Source organism: Cotesia typhae, unplaced genomic scaffold, assembly GCF_013202065.1.
Source record: "Cotesia typhae breed Kobodo isofemale line unplaced genomic scaffold, CoteBio_Ctyphae contig_23, whole genome shotgun sequence".
NCBI lineage: Eukaryota > Metazoa > Arthropoda > Insecta > Hymenoptera > Braconidae > Cotesia > Cotesia typhae.
This window is the reverse complement of record NW_027423729.1, coordinates 22,803-46,916: the sequence shown is the minus strand read 5'-3', so window position 1 is coordinate 46,916 and position 24,114 is coordinate 22,803. Positions and strand designations below refer to the sequence as shown.

Sequence of the window (24,114 nt, the reverse complement as noted above, 5' to 3'; positions counted from 1 at the left end):
ATTATAACTTAATATATAAATAATAATAATAATAATAATAATAATATTTTTATGAAAAATTTACGGATACATCAATGAATAATTAAGCCATGTTAATGTATATAATAAATAATTTAATAAATATTTAAAGAATGTTAACAATTTATGCCTCTCACCAATAAAATAAATCTCTAAATATATATATATATATATATATATATATATATATATTTATAATTATTTTTAATTTTTCAGTCTTAATAATAAAAATAAAATAAAATAAATAATGTAATAAGTTAGTTAATAATTTAATACAACCCTGAAATAATATCTGTTACTTTACAACGATTTATAATATGATTTGATGAAACAGTTTTTATTTTCGATTCAATTTTATCTCCTTTGATGTTAGGATTTCCAGAATATTTTCCTGCATTGAATCGATTTTGATTTAATCCAAATGCACCACCATGTGATTTATTGCTGGCCGTTGAGAAAATTCGTGAATCATTTACAAATAATTTATCAGAATTATTTAAATTTGATGATCTACCAATATTGTTATTTAAATTAAATTCATTTCCTAGATATATTGATTTATTTGTTTTTCGTCCATATAACTTGTCATTTTTTAATACTGATGATGATGTTGAAGAAGATAAAGATGATGATGATGATGATGATGATAATGATAAATATCTGTTATTATTTTTTAACATAATTTGTTTATTTTGAGAATTTTTTAAACTTTCTTGATTTTTATTTTTATTATTATTATTATTATTATTACTATTGTTGTTGAAATTTCTCTTTGTGTTTTGATAAACCGTTGGAGATTTATTATTTTTAGCAGTACCTCCAATAACAATATCGACTAATGAATTTAAGCCCTCATCAATTCTATCTAAAGATTTTGTTATTTGTGTTGATTTTTTAGTTTTTATCTTAGATTTAGAAAATTCCTCAGAAAAATTCATTTTATGAGGTTTTAACGTCGATGATGACATTGATCGATCTAATAATATTATGTTATCGTAATAATTATCGACATAATCAAGTTTACTGTCACTACTTATTACTACATTACGATTATTGTTATTGTCATTATTACTATTACTACTACTATTACCATTAGAATTTTCTGTAAATTTATAATGTGATACCTGATGACATGATTCTGACCTTCGTATTTTTTTTTTTAAATTTCCATTATTAACAATTCGTTTGTTTGTAACGTTATTATTATTACTATATAATGACGGTGAACTATTGTTTGTTTTCAAGCTTACATCAAATAAATTCATACTTTCAAATTTTCTAATACGATCCTCTATTTTAGTGGTCGTTAATTTAGAAGAATTTGAATTTTTTGAATCATCTAAATTATTTTGACTAACTGATCGTTGTAATTTTTTTTTTTCAACTTGATTTTTTATAATTCGATTATTATCATTGTTATAATCATTTTCAAATAACTCTGTTAAATTACTGGCAGCATCTGAGATACTTTTAGTTTTTTTTTCATTATTATTATTATTATTATTATTATTATTATTATTATTATTATCGTTTATGTTAGTCTTTAAAATTTTTAATTCAGATACTCCTTTTATCATTATCCCATTTTTACTCAAATAGAGTCCACCATGTTCATTTTTATAATGATGATGATGATGATGATGATGATGATGATGATGATAATCATCATCATCATCATCTCGATATTTTAATTGTGCGGCACTAAGTAATGAATCACTTCCATCACCAAATATTTCATCGTAAGTTCTACATTTATTTTCATTATTATTATTATTATTATTATTATTATTATTATTATTATTATCATCATCATCATTTTGATTTTTATTATTGTTTTCTAAAAAGTCATTACTTTGATTATTTCCAGTAATAATGGCTGATAAACATGGTGGAATTTTTCTCGGGGGTTGTGGATACAAAATAGCTGGTACTATAGCTTCTTCGACTTCAGGCCCTTGTACAATTATTTTTAAACTTGTTACATCATTTGTTTTTATTGTTTGTCTTGATAATTTAGTTGTATCATTGGTTTTATTACAATAATTAACTTCAATATCATTAAAATCTATTGAATCTATTGAATTAAATAAATCAGATTTTATTAAATGTATATCATTATTAGTAGATAATAATTTAATCATCGATTCATTTTCGTAACTAGCTTTATCTATCCGTGCTTGTATTTGTTTTTGTTCTTGTTCTTGTTCTTGTTCTTGTTCTTCTTCAGCATCTTTAACAATTGTACGTAATTCTTCAATTACATCATCGATAGTTGTTTCTTGATCATTGTCAATATTTGTTTTCTCAATTATTGATTTGTGTTGCTTCGGTTTGTGATTATGATTGTGATAATTATTATATAAATGTATATCTTCTGGACTACTCGAACTTCTCGAATACTCAGAAGAACTTATACCTTCATCTTCACCATTTAAAGATAATCTCTGTAGTCTTTTAATATCTGATGAATTAAAATTATAATTCGTTTCATGATGATGATCAATTCCATTGATTATACTGTTATAATTATTATTATTATTATTTGTTATTACTTTTTCATCAATTTTTAATTTTTTAAGTTGATTTTGTAATATTATTATTTTATTATTAAGTATTACACAAGTTTCTTCAGCTCGAGCTAACCGTTTTTGAAGACTATCAACATCAATACAATTTTGTGACCATTTGTAAACTTGTTTTTTCAATAAATCAATCAATGATTTATCATTGTTAATTATTTCATCTTCTGATAACCATTCTTGAAGCGCATAAGGCTCAAGACCAGCTTCACATGCTTCTGCCTATAATATTAAAATATAATTAACTAATTATCCAATTATTTAAGTATGTCTAATAATCTATATACCTGGATATAAAGTTTTGTTTGTGTTTTAGGAGCAGACTTAATAAATGCATTAAGAAATGAAATTCCGGCAACTCTTAAAGCTATCGCTGCTCGTGGTGCTAATAATGCACCAGCAAGAAATCTAAATCGTCCTCCTTCACCATAACGTAGTCGTAATGTTGAAACAGCTTCTGAAACTGCAGTGTACCCACCAGGTATCTGACATACCTTCGTCAATAGCTTAAAATTTTTTAAAATATAAATAATTAATAATTAATAATTAATAAATTTAATATAAAATAACAATAATCATCGTGTATATCTATAACTTGTGTCGAACGGTTTCTTGACATTGAACATGTATATATTATAGAATGTAAGATGTAATTGTGTTAAAGTCATCTTAAAGGATAAAAAAATTAACAAGTAAGCTGAAAACTGGTCTTTTGTGGCAATATATTACCACTGGTTACTCGTGTATTATATTAAGTATAACGTAAAATTTAACGGGATACTACCTAAAACTTGAATAAATTTATTTGTTTCTTCAGTGGCAAGATCAAAAATAAATAATACTTTTAATTATTGATTTTTTTTATAACTGTTTTTAAAAATTTTTAAATATAGTATATATATAACTGTAATACACTTTCACCTGAATATTTTTATATCCTAATAATTGCTATATCAACCACCACAACAATAATAACTGCAGTAGCAAAAACATATGTGTATTGTATATAAAATAACTTTGCTATATAATAAACAGTACGGTAAATTAAAAAAGTAAATAAATAAATAAATACATAAAAAGTATACATGATACCTGAAGAGCCAGAACCCGAGACCGGTTTAAGCTACTGGTAAGACAGACTGCAAGTGCAACTAGTCCCGGTTGTGCTTGCGACAAAAGTCTCGGAGCATCAGCACATCTTTCAACGCATGCTGCTAAACATTCAACACAACCGAGTTCATCAAGTGCTGCTCTACGTGTACTAATACGCTGTCCACTTTGTCCAGCTGATGGAGGTGTACTTTGTATTAATTGGACTCCCCTCAGTGTTTCCAATAATAAAGTTATTCCGTCAGCTGGTGAGCTTGAAAATTCTTGCACAAAGCTGTAATGTTATTAATTATTAAAATTAAAATATAACTATTACCATTTTTTTTGTTAACGCCAACATCTAATTTTTTTTCATTTTTTTAATGTTAAATCCTTTTCATACATATGCATATATGTCTTAAAGTTAGTATACTTGTGTATAGTATTGCTGTGATAACTGTTAATCTTTTTCCTACTTATTTTATTCTTTTGATGTAGCATAACACGTCATTTAATTGCGTTGTTAAAAGCTAACTAACGGCATCGTTGTCGGCATCCGTAGATGTCCTTTACTATACCTATACTTGCCTTCATCAGGGATTTCCTGTTCAAGCAGTATTACGATACATTTATTATTATTATTATTATTATTATTATTATTATTATTATTATTATTATTATTATTATTATTATTATTATTATTATTATTATTATTATTATTATTATTATTATTATTATTATTATTATTATTATTATTATTATTATTATTATTATTATTATTATGTTTTTTTTTGTCGCCAAATGTTTTAATGTAATAAATCATAAATAAGATAAGATTTTTAAAATTGTACTTATTATAATTATTAATTTTTTAAATTGGCATAACAATACATACCTAGGAAAAGCAAGTCGTAGATCAGCACGTAATTTATTAACCAATTCGCTAACAGATGTAAATTGTCTTAACGTCATTTCACCACTTGCTGATATATAACCGGAACTTGAGCTTGTTATAGAGGGTAATGTCCCTTGAGAATCATTATCATTAAAATTGGGACGTCTGCCCCATCTTCTTAATGCTATAGCATAGTCTTCAGCATTATATGTCGGTGGACGTAAACGATCCTGTTAATTATTTTTATAACAATTGAAACAAAATAAATATTGTTCTATACTAACTGTCAATAATAATAATAATAATAATAACAACAATAAAAATTTAGTTAAGCATTAATAAATATTTACCTTTTCTTTCAATAAACTCCAAGGTTCAACTGTTAACACATCTTCTTCGGCATTTGGTGACATTTTTTAATATCTGAAACAAAAATTTAAAAAATTCACGTTATACGCATATATATATATATATATATATATATATATATATATATATATATATATATATATATATATATATAATTATAAATTAACCACCAGTTTATGATTATTTTGTGTATAAAAAAGTAAATAGATACAGCGTACATAGTAGTTGATATACATTGTAGTATAGGTTTAGGATACATACTAGCCATTAGAAGGGTGAATAATTGTAAGAACAGGCGGTCTGAGAAGTACTCTGTGAGTCTGAGACAGTCAGTCAAACGTCTTAAGACCAAGCCATTGACCTGTCGTCGTCTACATATTACATAAATAAATATATATTTATATTTGCACTTGCATTCAAATCCCATTATTACTGTACAAATCAACATCTTTACATTTATTACATTAATATTTTAATTTACATCTTCCGAATAATATTATATCATCGCTAAGATATAATTAATATATAATACAAAAGAGAGATAATATATGTAAAAGTATATATTTATTATTATTATTATTGATAGTAATAATAAAAAAAAAATTAAATTTTATATCTGATTTTATATACATACTCTACTATATAAATTAAAAAAAATAACTTCCTGTTAGCGTCATGGCTGGAAGCGTAAAAAAAAATATTAATTAAAAATGGAAGGTTTGTCGGTAAGTTGCGTTTATCTATTCATAATATGTATATATAATGTTTCACGCTTCTGCTAATCAGATTATTATCAAGAGTTATAACATAATATTTATAATACTAGATATATCGCACATCACTTTTATCATCATCACTTGTAAAGAAAAAAAGTTCCATCTTAAAAAATAAATCTATATTTTTATAAATAATTACAGTACGTTAGTGTTTCATACTAATAAATTTATATATGGTATATAATTAATTTAAACATTAACAATAATGAAATTATATTTTTTCACAATAAAATTGGCATAAAACACCGAGAAAAATATTTAATTTGCATTTATTACTTTATTATTTTTATTTTTATATCACATGCTACTTTTGATATACATATGTATAAACACTTTTCATTGTCTTGTATGGTAAATATTTTCTACAGAGACCGTAATATTTTTATTCTCTTTGTCCGTTATTAACTTGTATATATATTCATGAATGCACTCTCTCGGGTATGTATTGTGAGATTAATAATTCATAGTTTTTTTTTTTTTTTTTTTTTTTTTCCCTTTCTTATTAAATTAATACACTGCAATTATATTATATATTAATAATCAGTTTCCATTTATACAAAAATAAATTTTGTTTCTATTGCAATTTTGACTAGATTCATTATTTTAAATAGATAAAAAAAGTAATAAATGATGATCTTAATTAATAAATCTAATATAAAAAAAATCGATTTTTATCATAAACATAATAACAATAGTTATGATAAAAAAGAGAAAAAAAACCAACAATAGAACGCACCGTGATTCAATCTTTTCTCGTTATTAATAAAAGACAATTGTATATTAAGTAAAGCAAAATAATTTTCATTCACATGATTTCTTTCTTATTTCTTTTATTTTGAAACTAATTTAGGGCTATTTTATTCTAAAAACGCATCAATACATATTTTTTAATAACAATAAACAATTTAATTCAAGTACACATATATGCTGAGAATTTTTCTTTCATCAGTGACAAGATACTAGCATTATAACTCTGTTTATAATTTTATCTATGGAAATAAATGCCATATGTGTCAAATGAAATTTAGAAACTCTTAATACATTTTTATGCTGTAATTGTAGAAATGTCGTTATAATTAAAATTAGTATCTCTAGCATTTAGACAATAGTAAATCTAGGTCATATATTAACAAAGTATAATAATGTTTTGTCTTTTAATTTTTTTTTCTGATATAAATATATAATAAAAAAAATTAAGTTATAATTATATTAAGTATTGTAAATAAATTAAAGTTTTTAAATTTCGTTTAGATCGAAAAAAGTAAAGAGATTAACTAACCATTTATATACAATACTCGTTCTACTAAGTGTACTTAATATTATAATAATTTGATGATGATGATAATAATAATAATAATAATAATAATAATAATAATAATAATAATAATAAGATTAAAAAGCTGTCTCGCGTGACGAAAAGTATATGAATTTACTGGATAATATTCATAGTCTAAATTTTTTATGTATTTTATATTATATTAATAAAAGAAAAATGATGATAATTATTATCTGCGTGTGTCAAATCCGATATGCAGTATCGTCATCTTAAACATACCTTTTCTTCACGTCAGTTGTCACGCTCTAAATAATCTTATTATACTTTATATTTATAATATTAGCAACCCCTTTATTATTTATTTAATGAATTTTTTTTAGATTAAACTTTCTATGGATATATATATATATATATATATATATATATATATATATATATATATATATATATACATATATATGTACGCTGTCCCTTTTAAATAATATTATAGAGTTTAAATAATTATCAATTGTGTATAAAATACCTATTTAATTAAAATAAATGAAATATGTTATAAATACCTTGATAAATAAATAAATAAATAATGTTGATGGATATAATTCATAAACAACCTACAAATGACATATTAATTAGTTAGAAAATAAAATTAATGAATAAATTGACTTGAAATATTTTATTATCTCTAGAGAATAAGCTTTATTATTAACGAAGTTGTGAACAGTTGTAAGAAGTCACGAGTAGTCGCGGGTTTACTGACACATCAGAGTATCAGACTATCGGACAACGGAGTACCGCAGAGTACCGGTGCAGGTTGATGGCGTATTCCCCTTCTCCTTTGATTCTGAAATTACCTGAACTCTAAGAATGATGCGTCATCCTGATACGTGATGTGTGATACCTGATACGTGATACATGGTAAGTGGAAGGGGTAGGAGAACGAGAACGGCCACTAGATGTAATAATAAATAATCATCAAATCATCATCATCTATTGTAAGGAATAAGGATCTATCTATACATATACTAATTCACCTATATAATATTAACTTGTAATACGATTATATTAATTAATTAGACGCTCTCAGACATATTGCGTATATATTTACATTGATCTTTCAGCTGACTTTTATCGATTAAAATCATCATCACTTGACATTAGTGTGAATTTAATGAATTTAGCGGACAACAGACAATAAATAACTTTGACAATCGATATCTCGGCGAAGGAGTCGAATTTACAAAAAATAAAAAATAAAGGTGTATTCAAAAGTTTGGATATTTACACTTGGATTTATTAATGTTTTAAAAAAAAAAAATTTTTTTTCAGTTGAAATTTAAAAAATAACATTTCAACTCATTTTAATAAATTATTTTTTACTGAAAAATATAAAAAAAAATTACAATAAATTGCAAAGTTAAATTTTGGCGCCAATTTCGAAAGCTTTATTCCTTACCCAGTAGAGGCGCTAAATAAAAGTTTTTATACTACATCTATAGTGACTGTAGTGATTGTACGGAGTGTATAGTCTCTATATAATTTTAACCTCTCTACCTTCCATATTATTCTCACTTATTCACTCATTTATATTTGTAAATCTTTATACTGAGTACTCTATATATTTACTTTATGCATATTATTTTTGTTAAATTGTTTAATTATTATAGAATAAAATAACTTGGATAACAAGTTAAAATTTTTACTGTAAAATATAAACATTATTATCTTGTATAAAAGTATAATATATTATTTATGATATAATAAATTCAAATACAGTGAATATATACAAGTACAGCAATTTATAAGTACCATAAACATAAATTGTTATTTATGGTTCATTAGTTTTTTAAATAAATAAACAGATATATAAAAAATAAGTTATTTTGGTAGTATACAGTGAGTTTTGTAAAATTAAATTGTTGATTAGGTTTATTAGGATTACTGAGTGGTTTACTCAATCATAATCAGTAATAATATTGATGTATATATTTTGTATTTTAGCCTTTTAATTTAAAGCTAAAATGGCGTCAACGGAACAAATAGGATCGAATAAAACATGGGAATTATCATTATATGAATTACATCGTATATCACAAGATGCTATAACAGATAATACCGAAATAGCGGTCAGTCCCAGAAGTTTACATAGTGAATTAATGTGTCCTATTTGTTTAGATATGTTGAAAAAAACAATGACAACTAAAGAATGCTTGCACCGATTTTGCTCTGACTGTATTATTACAGCATTACGAAGTGGCAATAAGGTAACAATAATTACAAATAGTTGTTTTTTTTTTTTTTTTTTTTTTTTTAATGTATTTTTTTGTATATATCTATCTATATACAAATATAATTTATTTTCAGGAATGTCCAACATGTAGAAAAAAATTGGTTTCTAAAAGATCTTTGAGACCTGATCCAAATTTTGATTTATTGATATCAAAAATTTATCCCAGTCGTGATGAATATGAAGCACACCAAGAACGAGTGTTGGCCAAATTAAATAAATCACACTCACAAGCAGCTTTGGTTAATTCAATAACTGAGGGTATTAAATTACAAAGTCAAAATAGACCTCAAAGATCCAGAAGAACCGCGAATGAATCAGAAAATAGTAATAATTCAACAAATTATACCACCAACAACAATAACGGTAACAACAATAATAATAATAGCAATAACAACAACAACAACAACAACAACAACAGCAGCAGTAACAATAATATCGTTTCAAATAATAATGCGCCCGCAACACCGAATTCTGTAAACAACAACAATAATAATATTATTACCAATCAAAGTGACTCATCTCAAGGTGCAACAGCGTTAAGTAATAATAATAATACTGCTAATACTACTTCTAATAATAATAATAATAATAATAATAATAATAATAATAATAATAATAATAATAATAATAATAATAATAATAATAATAATAATAATAATAATAATAATAATAATAACACGGGTGGGATTAATTCAAATTCAATGAACAATATTTTACAAGCAGCTAACAGTCCAACCATTTCTGGTAAAAATAACAGAATATATTATTTAAGAAGTGAATAAATAAACACTTTAAACTAAATAAAAGAGGATTTAAAAATTTTTAGGTACTACATCAAGAAATTCTACAACACCTTCACCAAATCCAGCTAATCAAATTCCTAAACCGGCAAAACGTTTAAAAAGTTTAATAACTTCCGAAAATGATTCATCAAGTGCTGAAGCTGAAACCGGTGGTGGAGATTCAATGGTTGATACAGAAGGCGAAGGACCTAGTGAACCATTGATGCTTAATGAAATTGAACTAGTATTTAAACCTCATCCTATCGAAATGGCTGGTGACAATTCACTAATTAAAGCTCTAAAAGAAAATAGTATTCGTTATATTAAAACAACTGCTAATGCAACTGGTATGTAGCTAATATTTTTTTATATACATATATTAAATAATATAAATAATAGTAACAACAAAAACTCGATAATTTTTCTTTTGTTTTTTTTTTCTCTTTCAGTTGATCATTTGAGCAAATATTTAGCAATGCGATTGACATTAGATTTAGATACAGAACTACCTGAATCTGATAGGCTATTAAATTTCTGCATTTATATTGCACCACAACCTGGTCAGTATATCGTTTTAAGTGGTGCACAAACTTTACGTCAAGTAAATGATAAATTTTGGAAAGTTAATAGACCATTAGAAATGTATTACTCTTGGAAAAAAACCTAGGGAAAGCCCCGTCATCTAGTTTTCGACGCAAGCTAGTCATGTAATGCGTCATTTTTATATTAATTCAAATTTATAACATGACTTCTTTTTTATTTAACTAAATCAATAGTAAAATTTTTATCAATTTATTTAAATAATATTTATATTCAGTTATAAATATATTGATATAAGTTACAAAAAAATACTTCCTATTATTCCATTTATTGTAATCTATACATAATAAACGTACGAACAGAAATAAAATATAATCATTCTAAAGGTTGATATATATATATATATATATATATATATATATATATATATATATATATATATATATATATATATATATATATATTTAAATAGTTTCAAGCTAATGAATACATTTTCGGTAAGATAAAGATGTATATATACATTTTATATTACAAAATCCTATAAAAACTATTAAAAAAAAAATAATAATAATAATAATTTAATAAGTACAATAAATATTATAATTGTCAATAGCTAAAGATAATTTTCATAAATATATCAGTTATATACAACTGTAAAAAATTCAAAAATAAAAAATATTAAAATTTTTAATTCTAAGTATTGTCGATTTTTATTTATTATTATCATTATCATTTTTATTCAGATACTTGTTTGGATATAGCTCTTGGTGTGTTATCAAGTACCATTGAGTATAATCATTGAATAGGTTACTTTGTTTGTTAGATTTTAACCCTAAACAAATTATAAATTAAAAATTTTTATTAGCCTTTAGAGCCGTTAAAATTCTAAAATTTGAGTTTTGACATTTATAATATTTATTAAATTATTTGGAGCTATACGCTATGCTACATTTGTTAAATTTCCTCATATCATAACATATATCAAAATACACCCTAAATATAAACAACTTCGGATAGGTTCGGGAAAGTTCGGTATCCACAAGACACCTATGCCTATAGGTATTGGCTTTCAGTTGATTTTAAATCCATTTCAACGCGGCAGTCAGCTGAATTCAGTCAGTATAGAAGATTCAGTCTTAAAAGTGCAATAACGCTATATAAATATAATAAATATACCATATAACGCGTTTATTTATTTATTTATTTTTTTTTTCAAATAACAGTGTCATTTTTAAATATTGTATAACTCTATCAATTACATTATTTTAAGTAAAAATTTTTATAGTTTTTTTTTTTTTTTATTCATATTTAAAAAAAAAAAAAAAAAAAAAAAAAAAAAAAAAAAACTTTTTTTAATATAACTTTCAAATCAAATAAATAATGAATCTGACAGTAAGGTAAGTAATTAAACAAAAAAAAATTATTATAGATAATAATAAATAAAAGCTTAAAATTTTTTTTTAAATTAAAAAATTAAAATTTTTTTCATTGTAAATCTGATTTATTCAATTCATATTATTATTATTATTATTATTATTATTATTATTATTATTATTATTATTATTATAATTAATTAAAATTTAAAATTTTTATACAGATGTAGTTTATTTTAACACTTAATTATATGAATGATAAATCTATTGTAACTAAATAATATTTTTTTATCAGTATAATATATGTTTGCATTTATAATGATAATAATATTTAAAAAAAATGAGTGTAATGTGTAAGGGGTCGCCCACGTATATTAAATATATCTACCTAGCACTAGCATATACTTATACGTATGGTGTATACATAAAAAAGTCTTATGTATTACTCATAATTAAAATGTATTTATCAAAAAAAGACTTTAAATAATAATAATTTAATCATTAAATTTCGTTAATAAAATTATAATTTATTAAGAATTTTTAAGGATAGTAAAAAAAATAAAAAATAGGGGAGTAGATAAGAGGGAGGTAAAAAAATAAGAGACTACTACTACTAAGTATGTTTTTATATGTGATTTGCAGTTGGGCAGAATATATATTTTCCATTGTACAGGCTTTAATGCTTAATATTTTAAGAGTAAAAAGTTTGGTTAAATATATATGAGGATGATACTTGCTATACTACGGTTTTTATTCGTATTATTTATTTATAATAATATACATTTTACGGTATAAATTTTTATCTCCTTTTAATTCTTAAATAGTTCAAGTTTACTGATATAACTTTAACAATATATCTAAAATATAAATTATTTAGTATAAAAAAATAAATTTACCTATAAAGTTTTTAAAAATAGATTAAATGTTTATAACGACACAATAGGCAAAGTTCCAAGGCACACAAATAAATACAATACGGTTAATACGGAAAGCGGTTGGTATAAGAGATGCACCGTTATGCATAAAAGATCAACATGGGTCATACGTGAAGAATCGAGAATCTAGGGAAACATTTATACCGTATTTGATTTTATTAATAAAATAAAAAATTAACAATAATTGTTGAGTTAAATTCAATAATGTAATTTATTAATTTTTTAATATACTAAACAGAATAACATGATTTAAATTTATATATGTATAGAAAGAGAAAGATTAAAATCGAGAAAGGATGTATAGAAGATACCAGAATAATAAATTAGATAGATGTAAGAAGATGTAAAGATCCGCTACGAAAAAATTTTTTATAGACTTTTGTACTTATACTACTTATTTATTTTTAGGATTCGTTTGATCCCAATCTACTTAAGTAAAAAAAAAAAACCGTTACATATATAAACAGAAGTCTGTTTGATGGTCAATCAAGAGTTAAAACCCTTGTGATATTGATAGTGACTTTTTTTTCTTTTTTTAAGTGAATAATGGACAATGACGCGTCTATATAAATAAGTATTATATATAATTAATATTCAGTGTTATCGGTGGAAAATAAATTTTTAATTTTTAAATAAAAATATATTCCTATTAGAAATATTTCAGCAGAAAATGACTTGATTATCGAGTATTTTATTGAATAATAAATAATAAATAGTAGTATATTCATACCTTAATTGAGCTTAAATAACAGATTCAAGATTATTTATACTCAATAAACAGAGACTATTACTGTTATGTTACTGACTGTTACGTTAAAGTTGTTTAAGCCTTATATGTTAACATTAAATAAACGAGTAAACATTAAACTTTAAAATGTCAATGATACTGTAGTTAACGATAAATTTACGCCATTGTCGGAGATTCCACTCGCGTTTGTAATTCTTATCCTTGTGTTATACGTTGCAAAAACTTGTTACAGTATTCTACTCACGTATTATTCTAACATATTTTTCTACGTACGAGCACATATACTTGTCTTAATGTTGTTATTATTATTAATATTTAAAATTTAATAATAATTTTACTGAAAATAATTATTTATAATAAATTTTCAGATTATGGATCGTTATCACATCTTTATTAATAAGTTTGGTAATCAGTATCAAGATAGATAAAAATACTTTTGAAACAGTACACACAAGTAATGCTGCAGTATTAAATCGTTTAGGATTAACACCTATTGAAACTCCTGTGAGTAATTTTAAAAAACGTTTATCAGGACCAGAACCTCAAAAATTATCATCATCATCATCATCATCATCATTACCTTATTCAAGTTCACAATCACGAATTCATCAACCGTATAGCAGACGTCATGGTCATTATGACAGTCATGTATATGTGGTTAAATTACCAGCAAGTCCGCCTTATTATACGGTGACGAAGCCCGTTAAGCCCAGCGCAGTAAACCCAACAATTGATAAATATGATAAAAATAAAAATATCTCAACCAAAAATGGTATTGAAAATGATATTTATTATAGTTCAAGCACAATACATAAACCATCATCTGTAGGATTTAACAGTAATGGTAAACCTGATAAAATTTATCACTGGAATCTTCCTCTAATGAAAAAAATTAACGAAAAAAAACGACTAAATACACTATTTAAAATGAATTTATTTAAAAAAAATTATTTTAAAAATAATATAAATGAAATTTTTAATAATTATGATGATAAAAAATTGATTAATTATTTTATTGCGTCGTCAAAATTAAATTTTTTCAATGATGGATTTAAAAAATTAATCAATCTAAATATGATTAAAAATTATAACAATAATAAAAATAATTATGTTTCGGGTAACGATAAATATAACATTACCCAAACAAGAAATAATGATAAATTATTAAATTACGCTATCGATGAAAAAAGTTATTATAACGAAACAACAAAAATCAATGACTTTTTAAATAAATTTAAAAATGAAAATAATTCCACGAGAAAAATGTACCGATTAGATGAAGATATCTATAAATTAAACAACTCTCGTAATGATTTATTAAATAATAATTACTTTGATAAAAATATTAGAAAAATCGAAAATATAAAACAACGGAAAATTAAAACATCAATGACATATTATGCACCAATTACAACGGAAGCTACTGAATTATCATTAAATAAAAATAGTAATAAAAAATATTTTTCAGGCAATGGAAAGCCAAAAGCATTTTATGTTATGGAAAAAAGTCGCCGCAAACCTATTTACTACCATTCATTATTGCCATAATCATTTATATTTTAATTTAACTTTTAAACGTCATTTTTATATATACAATGTATTAGTTTAATTTTATAATAATAAAAATACTTAATATCTATTTTATTGTCAATATAAGTATACAAAAAAATAAATTTTATTAACATTAAGAATCATATAAAGAATAGACTGAAAGAATAATAGACTTTTGTATAATACTCTCTATGAAACATCAATAATAAGGATATAATAACGATATAAATTTTTATTACGGAATGATAAAATTTTTTCTATCACAATAAAAGTATTTAAAGATAACAACAACAATAATAATAATAATAATAATAATAATAATAATAATAATAATAATAATAATAATAATAATAAATTTTATTACTTTTATACTTATTTTTTTATGTATTTTATATGTATATGTTAAAATTTAAATAGAACTATTATTTAAAAAATAAACACAATTTTAATAATATTTGTACAAAATATATATATATATATATATATATATATATATATATATATATATATATATATATATATATATATATATGTTTCATTTATGTATATTATTCCTCATAGAAAATAATTATAATATCATTTTTTTGTTCCATAAAGTGTTTAGGTACTTGATGAAGAATTTTTTTTTTTCGACGCTGCAACTGATGTTTGACTATTTGATCCAACTAAAAATAAAGACGTAGGCCTACCATTAAATTCATAAGGTCCTTTTTTTAACTTTATTATTGGACTTGATCTTTTTCTTTTTGATGGTTTTCCCCATTGATATATTGAACTCGGTTTTCCATTACTAATAAAATCAATTGGTAAATTTATTAATGAAGTTATCCAGTAAGGGACTGCCGGTAAACGGACGTAAAATATTTTACTATCGTACATTTTTTTTTTTATAATTATTATTTGATGTCATCTCCTGCTTTAAATTGTTTGATATCATTGAATATTTATTATTTTTTTTTATTACAAACGACCGAAAATTTTCATAATATTTGTTGTTGAGGAAATGTTTGTTATTTTTATCATCGTTATTATGATTATTTGATAGCTCAAAAATGTTATCAATTATTGATATTAATTTAATTATTTTCTTTTCAATATCTTTTATAAAATTTGTTATTTGTTTAGATTTTTCCTTGTCAGGTTTGTTAATATCGATAATATCCTTTGAAAAATGGTAATCCGATGTTTTGACTGTTTTTACAGGCGTAACCATTACAGAAACCAGTAATATTATTACTTGAAGAAATGGAATTATCAAATAAGTCATCATTATAAAATCTGTAATTCAATAAATTATTTGTGTTAATTTATGTAATTAAAAAAAAAAAAAAAAAAAAAAAAAAAAACTTTATTTAAGCTTCAAACTTGTCTATATGGTAATATTTAACAAAATCATTACATTTTCAATTAACGTTGTATAGAATATATAATAATAATAATAATAATAAATATATTCCATATTACAAGGATGTTAAATTTTAATTAGATTAATATTGTAACTAAATACAATGAAGGCTGTGTTTTCTATTAAAATATAATAAAGATGTATAAAATAGGCTGTGTGAAAATAACACCACACCGTTTTAATTCTTCTTGCTTCACTTCTGGTTTCTCGATTCTTTTTCGTTGTTGTTAGATATTATTTTTTCATAATAATGCGTTATGATTATATATATTCTATATATATATAAGAGATTCCTATCTATATAGTCACTCATCACGATATCTCGGGAACCATCAGACCTAGAAACTTGAAATTTGGTAGGAATATTCCTTTCGACGAGTCGAGGTCAGCTAAGAACGGATTTTACGGAATTCCACCCACAAGGGGGGTTGCGGGGGCGTTAACAATGAAAAATTCCCGTTTTTAAACTATAGCTCCTATCGACACCAAATTTGGTAGGAATCTTCTGTAGGAGATGTAGAAATAATTTATGAATGAATTTCACGATATTTCCCCCCCCCCCCCTTTCCCCTTCAGCCATGGGGGCTGCGGGGGTGACTTTGAACAATGAAAATTTTTAATTTTCAAGCTAAAGGTCCTATCGACTCTAAATTTGGTAGAAATCTTCTGTAAATGATGTAAAAATAATTTATGAACGAATTTTACGATATCTCACCCCCACAGGGGGTTGCGGGGGTGGCTTTTAACAATGAAAATTTTTAATTTTCAAGCTATAACTCCCATCGTTCTCAAATTTGGTAGGAATCTTCTATAAGTGATTTCAAAATGATGTAAGAGCGAATTTTATAACAACCTACTCTCAAAATGGATTGCAGGGGTGGGTGTTAACAATTAAGATTTTTAATTTCCAAGCTATAGCTTCTACAGGTTTTAAATGTGGTAAGAATCTTTTGTATGTGATGTAGGAATGCTATAAGAGCGGATTTTATGATAGCCTACTTATAATATGGATTGCGGGGGTAGGTGTTAACAATTAAGATTTTTAATATCCGAGCTTTAGCTCCTGCAAATCTTGAATTTGAAAATACTTTTGATCTACCCACCTCCTCCTACACATCTACCTCATAATTCTTACGCATTTAACATGTCGCGATATCAATTGTTGCCCTGAAATTATCCTTGAGGCAATAATTTTTTCTATTGACTCAAGAAAATTTATTTGTTTAAAATGGTGTTCTCGGTTAAAAATATTTTAATAATTTCAAGGTTACATATTTTTCAGCGTATTAATAACAAAATAAATTCACATATGATGTTAAATTCAGCTAGAAATAGCTTTTCTCGAATTCTGACTTCAAAAGGGATTACGCGTATAAATACAATTCTGTAAACGCCCAGCAAAGCGGGCGGGTAACAGCTAGTATATATATATATATATATATATATGTAACACCGCGAAATGCTGTAATCTGATAAAATATAAATAATGCTCATAGGCATGCTTTATTTCTTCTTTTTTTTTCACTTTTTAAATTTTATTAATAATTAGTTCTTTAATAAAAAATGAATATAAATTGCGAAAAATATTATTTAAGGGAAAAAAAAAAAAAAAAGGTTTTTTGTAATTAAATAAACAAAAACTATTTCATCAGCAAGTTAAAAAATTTATAAATATAAACAAAAGTAACTAATTTTTTGTTTATTGTTAAAAATTGTTAGATACTGTATATCTGTAGGCACTATAAAGAAAGTTTCACACACCTTTTAAAATATTCCGAATGTCAGCGACTTTGATGAATCCTCAAAGAGTATAAGGACTCTAATAACTTTCAAGGATTTTTTTTTTTTTTTTTTTTTTTCATACGGCAATTTCGTTAATTTTCTCGTTAATGTGATATATCATTACAATTTCCGTAAAAATTTACGCGCAATATACGGAGACAATTTCATTCACTACATAAAACTTTTAAAAATCAATATAAAAAAATTTTTAATGTCAATCAGGCAATCACTTATTGTATAAAATTAATACATTTTATTTAAATTTCATATTTTTTTTTATTCAATAGAAAAATTATTTAGCGAGTGTTGATAGCAGAGATCACAAGTAGAATGAATCCTTTTCTTAACCATTGTCTTATACTTAAAAAGTATACCCCACCTACTATATTTCACATAATATTATGTTATCGTCCTTTATTCTTCATTAATTATTGATAATTAGTATGATAATAATAATAATAATAATAATAATAATAATAATAATTATTATTATTATTATTATTATTATTATTATTATAAAAATGTGTTTCTTCATAAGATGCTACTGCTTATTATTTTTTTTTTTTTAATTCAAAATAAAATAAATAGTTATTTATTTATTCAAATAAAAGTAATTAAAACTATTTTATAATCTTTGGTGAATAATTTTGAATAATTTTATTTTCATATATTTATAATAATGTAAATAATTATAATAAAGAAAAACTACTTGAAATTTTTTATAAAAATATAATTTTCATTAGAAATATAATTAAAAAAAAAAAAAAAAAAAATCCATCAAAAAGTCCGACCGATTGAATTTATAAATTCAAGATAATAAAAAGAATATATGTATAATAAAGATACATCTGTATATAATCATTCTGATTTGTTTACTTTTACTAATACATGTGTATAACCTAGTTTTATATGCGTTATTCGTAAATTAAAAAATAAATATACATATAAAAAATAAATTTTTTTTTCTTTACTATTTAAATATCAATATTGTATAATGGAAACTCTAGACATAAAAATATTGTATGGAAGTGAAACTGGAACTGCTCAAGATACCGCTGAAGGACTTTGGAAATTAATTAAGAGGTTATACCTTTATTTATTATTTGACAAAATAAAAATATTTATAATAATTTAATTATTATTATTATTATTATTATTATTATTATTACAGATATAAATTAAATTGTTCAGTTATGTGTATGGACGATTATAATATTGAAAATTTAATAAATGAAAAATTAATAATATTTATTACCAGTACAACCGGTCAAGGAGAATGTCCATTGAATATGAAAAAATTTTGGCGTTTTTTATTGCAAAAAAAATTATCGAAAAATTTATTAATAAATTTAATGTATGCTGTACTTGGATTAGGTGATAGTTCATATGAAAAATACAATTATGCTGCTAAAAAATTATACAAAAGATTGTTACAATTGGGTGGTACATCTATAATACCTATTGGTTTAGCTGATGATCAACATGATTTAGGAATAGATGCAGCTATTGATCCATGGATACAAAAATTGTTTAATCAAATTGGTGAATTATACAATATAACATTGTTAAAATCAATAGAATCATCATTTAAATTTTATAATAATAATGATGATACATTCAATATAGAGGAGCGTTATGATATAACAATATTATCTAATAATGATGATAATAATAAATATTATTTAGATAATATATATCTGAAAGAAGTTGGTATTAATGAAAATTTAATGATTTGTAAAGTTATTGATAATATTAAATTAACAGCACAAGATCATTATCAAAATGTTAGATTAATAAAATTATTATTTAATAATAATATCGATTATGAGCCAGGTGATGTTATTTATTTAAGACCAGAGAATTCATTACAACAAATAGATAATTTTTTCAAATTACTTAAACAACATAACATTCCAATTGATAGAAATACAATTATTAAATTAAATAAAAAAGAAATAAAAATACCACATATTTTAAAAGAACCAGTTAAACTTGAACAACTTGTTAAATATTATTGGGATTTAAATTACATTCCAAGAAGATCAACAATGTATATATTAGCTTCTATAAGTGATAATAAATTGGAAAAAGATAAATTAATCGAATTTACAACAGCTGATGGACAAGAAGATTTATTTAATTATGTTAACCGACCAAGAAGAAATATTATTGAAGTATTATATGATTTTCCAAATACTGCTAAAAAATTAAATGAAAAAATATTATTTGAAATAATGTCGCCAATAAAACCACGGGCTTTTAGTATTGCCTCTAGTAATAAATATACAAAAAATCAAATAGATATATTGGTAGCTGTTGTTAAATATAAAACAAATCTTATTACACCACGTTTTGGTTTATGTTCTAATTGGTTAGCCTCATTAAAAATAAATTTGAACAATAATAAAATAATATGTTGGTTACAAAAAGGTAATTTTAAATTTGATTATGATAAACCAATGATTTTAATTGGTCCGGGTACTGGATTTGCTCCGTTTAGATCATTATTATTTGAAAGATTGGCTTTGAAACATGATTTTATCGATACTGTTTTATTTTTTGGATGTCGAAATAAAGATAAAGATAACTTGTGTCGTAATGATATTGAAAAATTAATATGTAATAACAATTTAAAAGTTTTTTTTCCTTTTTCTCGAGATCAGGAAAATAAAATGTAATTATTATTTATTTTTATTTTATTATCTTAAACAATTTATTGATTTATTTAAATTATTAAATTTTATTTCAGATATGTTCAACACATAATACGTAAACAAGGTAAATTATGTTGGGAGTTATTGTCAAAAGGTGGAAAAATTTATTTGTCAGGAAGCTCTAAAAATATGCCAAAGGATGTACGAGATGAATTTATTGATTTATCCAAAAAATTTGGAAATTTTAGTGATACTCAAGCCGAAGAGTTTATTAAACAACTTGAAAAAAGTGGACGATATCAAACTGAGACATGGGCATGAATTTTTATTTTACATATATATATATATATATATATATATATATATATATATATATATATATTAATTTATATAAAACTATACCAACACTTATATTAATAAACAGATAATGTACAATACAAACAATAGATATTTTTTAAGAAATACAAGTGAAAAAAATTAAATAAAATTTAACCAGTAGATGTGTACGTTGTGTATTTTAGATTTTAAATTTGTATTTATTTACGCATGCGTTGTAAATTTTTAGTCCATACCTTCAAATTTTACGGCATGCAGGCATGGTACTATGGCAAATGGCACATGGTCTCTCTTTACTTTTTTAATCGCGTGTTTTTATAGGTTATGTTTAAACGGTATTTTACTTGTGTTTATTTTAAAAACTCTGGTTTTACTTGAATTAATATATAAATAATGGCTAAATTATATTCATATTATACATTGTGCCCATTGAATGATCAGCAATCTTTATTGGGAGTTGAAAAAGATGTGGATCCAGGATGTGCTATTATTACTTTAGACCGAAATATTGCGATACGTTACAAGGTTAGTTTTTAATTTTTATTATTAATATTAATATTATATTAAATATTAAATATTATTTTATTTTAGCTTCATGACTCGAAACAAGTAAACAGTTGGTCTAGTAAAAAAAAACGTTTCACGTCTCAAGTTATTTATGATAGAAAAAATGATCGTTATGCTGCAATATTTAATGAAAAGTATATTGAAATTTGGGATAAAGATGAAAAATCTTTGGATAATTTAAAAAAGTATAATTTTAATGATTCATTATATGGTATACTTACTTTAGAAAATGATTTATCAATATTGATTAAACAAAATGGAGCTACCGCATCATTAAATTGGGCATTAGAAAATCGAAATATATGGTCTTCAAACAAAGGATATTTGAGATCTAATGAAAAATTTATTGATTGTAAATTAACTAAAGTTGACAATAAAACATATTTATGTGCTTTAACTACAATTGGAATAAAATTAAATTATATTGTTGTAAATCTTCAAGATGATACCTATTTAGATAATAATCAACAAGTTAAAAAATTTGAATTAAAACGTAAATCTGAAAAACTAATAGGTCATGTTTTACATCAAGACAAAAACAATGCATATCTTTTAACATTGTGTAAGTATTATTATTATTATTATTATTATTATTATTATTATTATTATTATTATTATTATTATTATTTTCATTATTTACAGGGTCACACGGTCGGCTTTACAAATATCCACTAACTTGTCCATCGTCAGAATCAGCACCGGGAAATGTTATTACCGTTTTTTCATTCATAAGTACCAATAATCCAGTAGCAATGATATCTTTAAATGAAACTACAATAGCTATTTATGGAGCTGATGCTAATGAAGAAGGTGCTGTATTATCAATATATAATATTGAATATAAACTTGTAGAGGTTTCTCAAAAATTAAAACTTTACACTAAAAATGCAAAACTTTGGCGTATTGATGACAAATTATTACTGGCAGCTAATCGAAGTTTATCAGTAGCTCAATTTAAATTAGCATCACAAAAAATGGATACTATGCTTGGTTCATCTTTAAAAATTAATAATAATTTCAGTATCAACAACAATAAGAATAATAACAATAATGAAAAAGATTCAAAACCAATGGATCATGATAATGATAATGATATTATTGAAGTACGAGAAGCAATAATTGTTAATTGGGAAAATTTATCTGCCAATTCTATTTCAGAATCACCAATTAAACTTTTTACGTTAAAAAATGATTTTCTATCTATAAATGTCACAAAACAAATAAATAATTTGTTAAATGAAGGAGTTAGTGATGCAATTATTCATCAAACGCTTATGCCTCAACTGATTCAACAAAAAGATGTTAAATCCATATTGTGGTGTATCGATAATTTTAAAGATCTTCAAGAACAAATTTTAGTTGATTTATTAGCATTTGGACTTAGAACATCCGACGAAACATTTTCAATAAATTTGAATGGTACAACTTGTGGTGATGATGATGATGATGATGATGATGATGATGATGATGATGATGATGATGATAATGATAATGATAATGATAATGAAAAAATTTTTAAGACTACAAGAAATTTATTTTTAGATAAAATTTTTCAACAAAATTTTTCTGATTTATCGTTGTTAGCACACATTAAAACAACTTTAACTTTTAACGAAATTTTAACATTAATTAATTATCTCATTGATAAAATGAATTTAAATAAAAATGATTTTATCGATAAAACAAATGATAAACATCTTTATGAATGGGCTAGTATTTTTATTGATTCACATTATCAACATTATCTATTAACTCAAGATTCGCAAGTTGTCATTATTCTTGAAAGGTTAAATACCATTATTGATAATCATGTAAGTTTATCAATATATAACATATATTCATTATAATTATGCCAAGTTGTACATAAATTGTTAAAAATTATGATTTTTTTTTTTTTCGCAGTTACAAATATTCAAGGATTTACAGGATCTTAGGCCAATACTATTACGAATTATGAATGGAAAATCTTTGAAATCTCCTCGAAAATATTTCAATAAGTTTTATTCTATTGAACAAGTTAAATTATATTGAATAATTAAATAAATAAATAAATAACTTGAAAAAAATTACTTTTTTTTTTTTTTTTTTTTTTTTTAATTGAATTATTTACACAATTACATGAATTGTAATTGGATATTTTTAAATTGTCATG

At 23.5% G+C, this 24,114-nt stretch overlaps 5 protein-coding genes across 10 annotated transcripts; 4 read left to right on the top strand and 1 right to left on the bottom strand.

Moving 5' to 3' along the window:
• Window positions 1–98: 98 nt before the first annotated feature.
• Window positions 99–7,835, bottom strand: Mwh (multiple wing hairs). 2 transcript variants are annotated; one of them, XM_074238995.1, is made up of 6 exons: window positions 7,563–7,835; window positions 4,932–5,004; window positions 4,582–4,811; window positions 3,690–3,981; window positions 2,885–3,103; window positions 99–2,819 (listed from the first exon to the last, which is right to left on the bottom strand). In XM_074238995.1, exons 2-6 carry the CDS (start codon window positions 4,992–4,994, stop codon window positions 288–290), a joined length of 3,336 nt encoding a protein of 1,111 aa, XP_074095096.1. In that variant the 5' UTR covers window positions 4,995–5,004; window positions 7,563–7,835; the 3' UTR covers window positions 99–287. The 2 variants fall into 2 exon arrangements, with proteins under 2 accessions (XP_074095096.1, XP_074095097.1); XM_074238996.1 differs by lacking the exon at window positions 7,563–7,835 and adding an exon at window positions 5,212–5,506.
• Window positions 7,836–8,756: 921 nt separating this feature from the next.
• Window positions 8,757–11,016, top strand: Sce (E3 ubiquitin-protein ligase Sce). Of its 4 annotated transcripts, XM_074239037.1 has the most exons (5): window positions 8,757–8,895; window positions 9,001–9,263; window positions 9,364–10,033; window positions 10,116–10,418; window positions 10,521–11,016. In XM_074239037.1, the coding sequence occupies exons 2-5, from the start codon at window positions 9,021–9,023 to the stop codon at window positions 10,736–10,738; spliced, it is 1,434 nt and encodes a 477-aa protein (XP_074095138.1). In that variant the 5' UTR covers window positions 8,757–8,895; window positions 9,001–9,020; the 3' UTR covers window positions 10,739–11,016. The 4 variants fall into 4 exon arrangements, with proteins under 4 accessions (XP_074095138.1, XP_074095140.1, XP_074095139.1 ...); XM_074239039.1 differs by having other exon boundaries at window positions 8,799–9,263; window positions 9,364–9,814; XM_074239038.1 differs by having other exon boundaries at window positions 8,800–9,263; window positions 9,364–9,829.
• A 250-nt stretch (window positions 11,017–11,266) lies between these two features.
• Window positions 11,267–15,498, top strand: LOC141524697 (uncharacterized). Its single transcript, XM_074238694.1, has 2 exons — window positions 11,267–12,008; window positions 14,036–15,498. Exons 1-2 carry the CDS (start codon window positions 11,992–11,994, stop codon window positions 15,213–15,215), a joined length of 1,197 nt encoding a protein of 398 aa, XP_074094795.1. The 5' UTR covers window positions 11,267–11,991; the 3' UTR covers window positions 15,216–15,498.
• A 3,739-nt stretch (window positions 15,499–19,237) lies between these two features.
• On the top strand, window positions 19,238–21,833 carry LOC141524695 (NADPH-dependent diflavin oxidoreductase 1-like). 2 transcript variants are annotated; one of them, XM_074238690.1, is made up of 4 exons: window positions 19,238–19,488; window positions 19,577–21,079; window positions 21,155–21,374; window positions 21,484–21,555. In XM_074238690.1, the coding sequence occupies exons 1-4, from the start codon at window positions 19,400–19,402 to the stop codon at window positions 21,538–21,540; spliced, it is 1,869 nt and encodes a 622-aa protein (XP_074094791.1). In that variant the 5' UTR covers window positions 19,238–19,399; the 3' UTR covers window positions 21,541–21,555. The 2 variants fall into 2 exon arrangements, with proteins under 2 accessions (XP_074094791.1, XP_074094792.1); XM_074238691.1 differs by lacking the exon at window positions 21,484–21,555 and adding an exon at window positions 21,717–21,833 and having other exon boundaries at window positions 19,239–19,488.
• On the top strand, window positions 21,596–24,028 carry LOC141524694 (nucleolar protein 11-like). The gene is made up of 4 exons (XM_074238689.1): window positions 21,596–21,920; window positions 21,987–22,524; window positions 22,605–23,773; window positions 23,865–24,028. The coding sequence occupies exons 1-4, from the start codon at window positions 21,789–21,791 to the stop codon at window positions 23,991–23,993; spliced, it is 1,968 nt and encodes a 655-aa protein (XP_074094790.1). The 5' UTR covers window positions 21,596–21,788; the 3' UTR covers window positions 23,994–24,028.
• Window positions 24,029–24,114: the final 86 nt, after the last annotated feature.

Coding starts and splice junctions, on each gene's coding strand:
- LOC141524694 (XM_074238689.1), top strand. CDS start 21,789: ATGGCTAAATTATATTCATATTATACATTGTGCCCATTGAATGATCAG. Junction 21,921..21,986: donor ATATTGCGATACGTTACAAG/GTTAGTTTTTAA, acceptor ATTTTATTTTAG/CTTCATGACTCGAAACAAGT. Junction 23,774..23,864: donor ATACCATTATTGATAATCAT/GTAAGTTTATCA, acceptor TTTTTTTCGCAG/TTACAAATATTCAAGGATTT.
- Sce (XM_074239037.1), top strand. CDS start 9,021: ATGGCGTCAACGGAACAAATAGGATCGAATAAAACATGGGAATTATCA. Junction 10,034..10,115: donor TAACAGTCCAACCATTTCTG/GTAAAAATAACA, acceptor AAAAATTTTTAG/GTACTACATCAAGAAATTCT. Junction 10,419..10,520: donor AACAACTGCTAATGCAACTG/GTATGTAGCTAA, acceptor TTTCTCTTTCAG/TTGATCATTTGAGCAAATAT.
- LOC141524695 (XM_074238691.1), top strand. CDS start 19,400: ATGGAAACTCTAGACATAAAAATATTGTATGGAAGTGAAACTGGAACT. Junction 19,489..19,576: donor CTTTGGAAATTAATTAAGAG/GTTATACCTTTA, acceptor TTATTATTACAG/ATATAAATTAAATTGTTCAG. Junction 21,080..21,154: donor CGAGATCAGGAAAATAAAAT/GTAATTATTATT, acceptor ATTTTATTTCAG/ATATGTTCAACACATAATAC.
- Mwh (XM_074238995.1), bottom strand. CDS start 4,994: ATGTCACCAAATGCCGAAGAAGATGTGTTAACAGTTGAACCTTGGAGT. Junction 4,812..4,931: donor GGAGTTTATTGAAAGAAAAG/GTAAATATTTAT, acceptor AATAATTAACAG/GATCGTTTACGTCCACCGAC. Junction 3,982..4,581: donor CTACGACTTGCTTTTCCTAG/GTATGTATTGTT, acceptor ATAACATTACAG/CTTTGTGCAAGAATTTTCAA.